The sequence below is a fragment of the Hyalella azteca genome, unplaced genomic scaffold, assembly GCF_000764305.2.
Source record: "Hyalella azteca isolate HAZT.00-mixed unplaced genomic scaffold, Hazt_2.0.2 contig1893, whole genome shotgun sequence".
Taxonomy (NCBI): domain Eukaryota; kingdom Metazoa; phylum Arthropoda; class Malacostraca; order Amphipoda; family Hyalellidae; genus Hyalella; species Hyalella azteca.
This window is the reverse complement of record NW_025932187.1, coordinates 3,311-10,919: the sequence shown is the minus strand read 5'-3', so window position 1 is coordinate 10,919 and position 7,609 is coordinate 3,311. Positions and strand designations below refer to the sequence as shown.

At 36.7% G+C, this 7,609-nt stretch overlaps 1 protein-coding gene across 1 annotated transcript; it reads right to left on the bottom strand.

Annotated features, from left to right (window-relative positions):
- Nucleotides 1-863: 863 nt before the first annotated feature.
- On the bottom strand, nt 864-5,762 carry LOC108672187 (protein Star). Its single transcript, XM_018159819.2, has 5 exons — nt 5,597-5,762; nt 3,901-4,061; nt 3,466-3,660; nt 2,087-2,305; nt 864-1,864 (listed from the first exon to the last, which is right to left on the bottom strand). Exons 1-5 carry the CDS (start codon nt 5,748-5,750, stop codon nt 1,634-1,636), a joined length of 960 nt encoding a protein of 319 aa, XP_018015308.1. The 5' UTR covers nt 5,751-5,762; the 3' UTR covers nt 864-1,633.
- Nucleotides 5,763-7,609: the final 1,847 nt, after the last annotated feature.

The window sequence follows — 7,609 nt, the reverse complement described above, 5'->3', positions numbered from 1 at the left end:
AAAAATCTATGGCAATAAACGAAATTTACGTATTAAAATCACATGTTTGCTTGAATCGCAAGTTAACCAGGAATTTAAAAGCAAAGAAAATACCACAAAAATTCACCATATCTTTACAAGAGAAAACGTTTTCTCCTATAAAGATATGGTGAATTTTTGTGGTATTTTCTTTGCTTTTAAATTCCTGGTTAACTTGCGATTCAAGCAAACATGTGATTTTAATACTTATATCCAATCAAAATACGGTGAAGATGAATACCGCTGTTTTAGAAAATACTGTGACCTACTCCGGAAAGCTGAGAAGACTTCATTGGACATAAGTTTTTTAGTGAAGTGCAAAGTGTACGGTGTAATTCCTAACTTTCTGAGATGAGGCATAATATGAGGTTTTTCCTGAATTTTCTTCATGAAATGTCCTTCTTCACTATTGCCTCGAACGGAATAGATTCGCTGTATTCTTTCTTATGATTTTCCGAGACTGCTGCTGAATAATTATTTACTAATGCTCATTTCATTACATTCTTGAATGCCGTGATATATTTGCGTAGTAGATTGTTTATGGGAACGCCGGGCAAGTGTTCCTCCCATGCTCTGAACACCACCTGTATAAAGAAACACTTGAACAAATACGAACGAAAGTCCTAAACAAACCTGCATACTGCTGGAACACTAACACAAAAAGCTAACTAGAAATGAGATAATAATGTGTAATGGGGTAATGTGCTGCAAATATTCACCCATCATATTCACCCGTCGCCATGTATCGGGTTGCGTGCAACGGTGGTGCGTTTGTGATAATTGGCAATCGGCCGTTGCCACGACGGCAGCCATCTGTGCTAGACTGTGCGTNTGAACGCAATGAGATTCAGACTACACCTTGTATCAGAGCACTAAGGGATGGAATAAGATGTTATCAAGTAGCCTCAACCCCTGCTGTGTCAAGCCATACGTTTAACGGAAGCCGATTACATATTTTTTTAGAAAGAAGATATCGCATCAATCGGTTGCGATGCTATATTCTGCGTTGGCTGGTTGTCATTGCGTTGATATTTTAGCTGCGGACCAAAAACTTATCAGCTCCAGCCGACCGCTTGCCTTTCGATCATCGGCCGCCTGGAAACTGTTTTGAAACGGTAGCGACATATTCGACTTGAAAGCTTCAATTGTAAGTTTAAACCTTGTAATGTCAAATACAGTATAATGTTGTGGATTAGTTACCAATTCTCAGTGCTCTATATACTAACTGTATTGCAAAAAAAAAAGCAAACCTGTGTAGTCAGATGAGCTGCACGGGCTTTTTTCACGCCCTATCATCTATGAAGCCGATTATTTGAAGTTTATTCCACAAGTTGATCTTTTGATCGAATCGTTAATTTCACTTAATTTTCAAAGTCTTTCCAATTAATTTTTAAATTTACTAGTTAACATTTAAATTTTCAAGTTAATATATACGAAATGTCACTTAAAACTTACTAATCAACGATTGTTACTGCTAAAATGATTCTTCCTACATGACCTGATAAAATTTCTGATATTCATCATGAACCATGCAAGCGTAATTGCTAATCAAGAAGCGACTGTAAGTTGTCTTGCCTCCATTCCTTGGTTGAAAATATTTCTTGCTACTATCTCTTCATGACTCAAAATTCGAACGAGTCATCCAACTGATGGTGTTATTAACATCCAGAATAGGCAGTTCTCCGTATTGGACTCTTGTATGATCCAACACTTCCGGTTTGACGAAAATAAGGTCGTGTGTATAAGGCCGGATGAATTTCATGTAGTAGATGTAACCTTTAGACTTCATGAAGTCAATCAGTGCAGGCATTCCTTCTGGGATGAGGTTGTACTCCACGGATAACGTCTGCATGAAATAAATTTAAAGAAAAGTTTCAGATATCTTTGATCGCCGGCAGAATTCGTACAACTTTTGAACTTCAACTTGTCTAAACTGTATGTCCAAAATCAATGAACTTATGTCGCATGTTAGATAACGATTAATAGGATATATCCTGCATTTGAATGTAATCCATTAATCCAACTGAAACATTTGAGAAAATATTGTAAACAACTACGAAATATTCACCTTAATATCAATTTTGTCCCAAGGAATAGACTGCAGGACCTTGTACTCGGAACTCTCGACGTCGAGGCTGAAGTAGTCGACGGTGGTGGTGCCGAGTGCGAGAAGGAACGAGTACAGCGGGAAACATTTTGCGTTGCTCAGGTCCAATGACTCTCCTGGGTATTTTGGATCTTGAGGATTGAATATCTTGCCAATATATTTTTGGTTATAAAATACAACCTGAAAATATCAAGTTAGGATTAATGCAGAGTGAACGTGAATTAGTATTTCCCTCATGCTAAGGCAATTTCTTTTCAATGAGGTCAAATAAACTGTAATGAAGTTTAATGCAAATTTCCACTACTTGCTGTGAGACCACACAGATTAAGTAGGACCGGCTCTGATATCGACGTTGAATTGGTTACAGCCTTAAGATACGATGCCGATCCCTTCTTGTATACTGGTTCCTTTTTTATAGGATTTTGACTCAGATGCCAGGGTGAGTTGCGTGCGGTAGTGGTGAAATTTAAATATGATTACTTGGTGAAATATCGTGATTTGTGTGATTATATTGATTTCTTATTTGTAGGTATTTACTTTTGGTTTCTGTTGTAGGATCGTGCGTTATTCTCAGATCTCCATGCTCTAGCTCTCTCCTCGCATTTTGCTCTCCTCACACTTTAGCTTCCTCCACATTCAATTTGTTAGTTTGCTTAATTCATATGCCGCACCTCTGTAAAATTGTTAGTTGTGATTTGCGTCGTTTTAATTTGCCGTTTATTTCTAATAAATTTAAGAACGCTTGTTTGAGTTATCTATCCGCTCGGACCAAACTTTTGCTTATCAGGCCAATAGGGAAGTTGCATTTAATTCCCGGTCATTGGTGGACGTGTCAATTAGACCATCCGAACTTTTGAGGTAACGCGATTGGCTGTTCGATGATTCAAGCTCAGTTCGTCACATAAACATATAAATAATTATGTTATGTTTTCTATTGCAAATGGATATTTCCAGTCATGATTCGGTTGGGATGTGGCTCCTCAAAAATTAAAACGCTCCCTGGAAATGTTCCCAGGATACTTCAGTGTGCGCCTACACTGTATACGTTTTCGAGAAATGGCGAAATACCTCCAAAAAAATAGTAAACAGAGCGGGATAAAATAGCGTCTGAGATTTGTGTTGGTCGGATATGGAAGTCGGTGTCCTGCGCTCTTTAACACTTTGAGTCATGCAGGCTTGATATTTTTGATAGCCTATTACTACTTGATATTTTTGGTAGCTTATTACTATTCTATTACTGTATGGATCTTCTATTTCGTATTCTGACAATTTTAAAATTTTGATTTATTTGATAGGACTCATTTTATTGTGTTCTCTTTTTCCTTGTCATTATCACTCACCTTGTCAGCTGATTTGGTTTCTCCGATGCACGCTTTAGCTGAGTGCACTTTTCTCTTCCTAGACAATAACTTTTCAAAGTTCCTCGGGTTCGGTTCAATCAGGATACCGGTCCAATTTCGTTTTATTTCAAAAAATAAAGTGTTGCTCAGCACTTCACCCGTGTAACCTCCACTCTCGACGTAAAAGCCATTCCGCTGTTAACATAATTACTAGATTATGTTATTATGTAGTTATTATTATGTTATGTAGTTCAGAAAGCTTGAATGTCTCTGGAAAAACAAATGCCCTTTGGACAGCTTCATGTAAGAAATAGTTCATTTCTGAACACCTAATTGTGTAAAATTACTTCTCGTGAGTTTCAAATGTCAAAGGAGATCGAACTTCCAACTGTCACTGTAATAGTATATCTCAAAAAACAGGAAGATGTAAACTACCTTATGGTTAAATAGTTCGTCGACAACTTTCGCCTGGCCGTCTGAAGGGTTATGGTTGATCCCATAATACAAATTGTAGGGTTCGGTAGAAGGAGGCACGATGACGTGTTGGCGGATGTAATCGATCAATCTCGGATCATCCGCGTCCAGACCCACGAAATCTGTGGCAATAAAAGCAATTACTGACATTGATTAGTCGTTAACCGTAATCATCGGAGATGATTTCGCGTTATTTTGATCACCGATCATGCGGTGCATCAGTCACAAGTTTTATTTGCACCAGAGAGCATAATCTTTGAATTATTTGCATAGTGACGTCGATTTTGAAGTTTGAAAATGTATGGTAAGGCTCATTTTCGTGAGTGCTGGATTGTTTAATAATTAATGGCTTGGCGTGATGTGGTTTCTTTATGAATTAATTTAATCAGATGAAATTTTTTGTTTTATTTTCCCGATCTCCGTCGTGAACTATTGCATGATTGCCTCGGATAATGATTTCACTGATCGTTATTTCAGCTCGAAATACTATAAGTTCACGTTACATAGTTAGCTTCTACGATACTCATAAAATTTTTATGAGTATCAAGTATTTTTATGAGTATTTTTTCATAAATATTGGATAATATCGATGAAAATGCAAATCAAAACATAAATTCGAAAATTATTTTAGAGCCTCTTTATTGAATGGCACTGAACAAAACAATCGAACATGCTACAAATAAGTAAGCTATGCTATGAGTATGCTATAGATGATATAAATGTTTCATTATAAATAAAACATATTGCATGTTAAACTAAAGAACCGTTTGTGAATACCAGCTTACTAACGCGAAAATTATACTGATGCCACAAACATGGAAGTGGAGTTTTCCATATACTTTGTAGGCGTTCTTAGCATGGATTATATATATTTGAAGTTCGGCCTTCACCTTGCAATTATAACTGAATTCCTTCACTCTATCGCTCCGTGGAAATGTTCGGCATGATTTTCAATTTTCCACTAACTGCTTCCATGGACGCATATTAATAAACAAGGCTAAAAAAAATCTTGAGATTGTGAAAAAATAATGAAAACTTTTACGAACAAATTACTTGATATCTTTTTCAATAGATATGATAAAAATTAGAATGGAAAAAATGGGAGCTAGCAATGTTACAACCATTTAAAATAAAGCAGCTGGAGCTTTCTACTCGGTTTAAAAGCGTTTGTATTCCTATATATAAAAGGCTGCATGCCTATCCACGTCTCGTCGATGTTGCATCAGTACAACGGTTGGGATGGAATTTAAAGATGGTTTGGCGCCTAATTAGGGCCATCGGTTGGCGTTGCATCAATGCTTAATAGTCCCGACAGCTGAGGCTGTGAGTGGCGTGCATTAGCGCGCTGTCTAAATGCATGGCACTCTATATGCAGTGATGGCTGGCTGCATGCAGTCATCACTGCGGAGAACAGAGAATTCAAAAAATAAATCGAATAATCATTTCTCTAATAAATCTACTTAAAATTACTAATAATTGAGAGATTTACTTGTGTATAATGCATATCAATCCCGAATTCTAAATCTTCCAAATCTCTTCAAAATATTAGAAAATCCAATTCGGCCATAATTTAAATTTTAAAATTACGATAACTTTGCATTGATTATTTCCTTCAATACCCACCATTGGGTTTGGAGTTGAATGCGATTTTACTTACCCTCATCCCCATGTGGCCATGTCTCGAAGTTGATCAGTTGAAAGTGCTGCACAGACTTGTAAAAGCTGATCAATGAAAACAATCCGATAAGCAAAAACAATAAGCACTTTACTGCGCAAGAATTCCGTGCCCAATTCAGCGTGGCAACCCGCATGATTGTGGTGCCGCTCCCGCGTCGAATAAAACTATCCTACGATTTAATCTGCGGAGTGGTGTCTTGGACCAGCCGTACGCTCATTCTTCCCTGTCTGGTCGTCGCTTTTTCCGGGGTCGCTGCCATGGACGACAAATTTAACTCTTAATTAAGTCCTAGAGCCAACGCCCAGCTCCAGCATGCAATAACTCTACTCGCCACAGAGCTAGAATCCACAGACTACGCTGGAACACTGTAATCCAGACCAGAGAAAAAAACTTAAAAAAGTAGGATCGCGATGAATAATTAGATTCACAATATTTCGCCATCAATCGGACATCAATCAAAACATAAAAGAAATTGGTTAAATCGAGAGAGTTCAAGGTCATATTCAAAAGGACGAATTTGCGAATAGTAATGAGTTTCAAGTGCCGAATGAAATTCGTTCCTGGCACTACAGTTCATCAGCGCAATACACATGCCAATCGACGGGCGTTGATGGAAAAAGTAGATTCGCCCTGAAATCTAATTATTTCATAAAAAATTGTCAGACAAATAAGTGGAGAATTTGAATCAAAATTTACTTATTTAAATACTCTCAAGATCAATTGATCGAGAAAAAGTAGGATTATTTATTAAATTGATTTATTATTATTTTCGTTAATCAACAGCTATCGACACCTTCATGCCAAAATGAAGGTGTCGATGTCGTGTATTTTTTAAACATATAATTTTTGGCAGAATGTTGGTCATGGTACTTATTTACATGGGTACTGTATATCCACTGAAATAGTGAGCAAAAAATTGAATAATCTGAAAACTTTGAAAAAAATTAGTTGTGTTTGATGGTCATGGTACTTATTCACGAAAGTAAATCCACAAAAATAGTGAGCAAAAATTGAATAATTTGAGAACTAGGAAAAAATTTGTTGTGTTTGATGATGAAATTAACAAATGATTAATTTGCGTGTTTCCTCTATGATTCTTTAGCTGCCTAACTTGATTGAGAAACTCTTTTTACTAACCACTAAATACGTTTTGCGACAACTTCTTCAATTTAAGATATATTGATAAATTGGTAACATTAACCACTGCTAACGTGGTAATTACAGCTTCGAAATTTTAGTCAAGTGTACCAATTTTAAGTTTCTTCGAACCATGGATAATTTACTAAAATTAATAACAAGATTTAAGTTCTGTATAACTCTGCCGACGTCACACATTATCGGCCAGAAGTTGCTTTGACTTTCAACTCTGTGCAGTCGCTGCACATTATGTGATTCGTCTTCCTAACTTTTCGGAGCTTGGTGTCACAAAAGTTCGGAAATATTTTGAAACAAAATAAAAATTGTGCGTGGTAAATTTTAGACCTTATTGTTTTGTTCAGATCAGTATTACGAATTGGGTAATTCCAATCTTTAATTGTCCAAACTTGTGATACATTGAGGTGGTTCCGAGCTCTATATTGGAACGTCGTTTGTTGATATTTTCCATGCTTCGGCCCTGCATCCAAAACAATTTCCAAATAATTAATTAAGAATTTTTGCTCATCAAATACTTTTCCAATAATAATGTTCTTGTTTTGCTGATGAATAATTTTAAAATAGGGGCTCTCTTCGGGTAAAAAGATATTCTTTCTTTGATGTGCGGTCGTCTCTACTTTAAAAGTACAGTTGTGCGCGATGCGCATCTGCGTACGTTATTATGAATCACAATCTCAATTTTGAATTTTCAGTGCATAAGGAAAGGAGTTGTAGAACTGGACATTTCCTAGCGCCCTTCCCTCATTCGGCTGTGCGCACTCACGCTGAGCAGTGTAACATACCAATATTCGATAGTGATTTCTTCTACTATGGTATTTCAAATTTACGGGTTTTAGA

Coding starts and splice junctions, on each gene's coding strand:
- LOC108672187 (XM_018159819.2), bottom strand. CDS start 5,750: ATGCGGGTTGCCACGCTGAATTGGGCACGGAATTCTTGCGCAGTAAAG. Junction 3,661..3,900: donor ACGAACTATTTAACCATAAG/GTAGTTTACATC, acceptor TTATGTTAACAG/CGGAATGGCTTTTACGTCGA. Junction 1,865..2,086: donor GGGACAAAATTGATATTAAG/GTGAATATTTCG, acceptor TATTTCATGCAG/ACGTTATCCGTGGAGTACAA.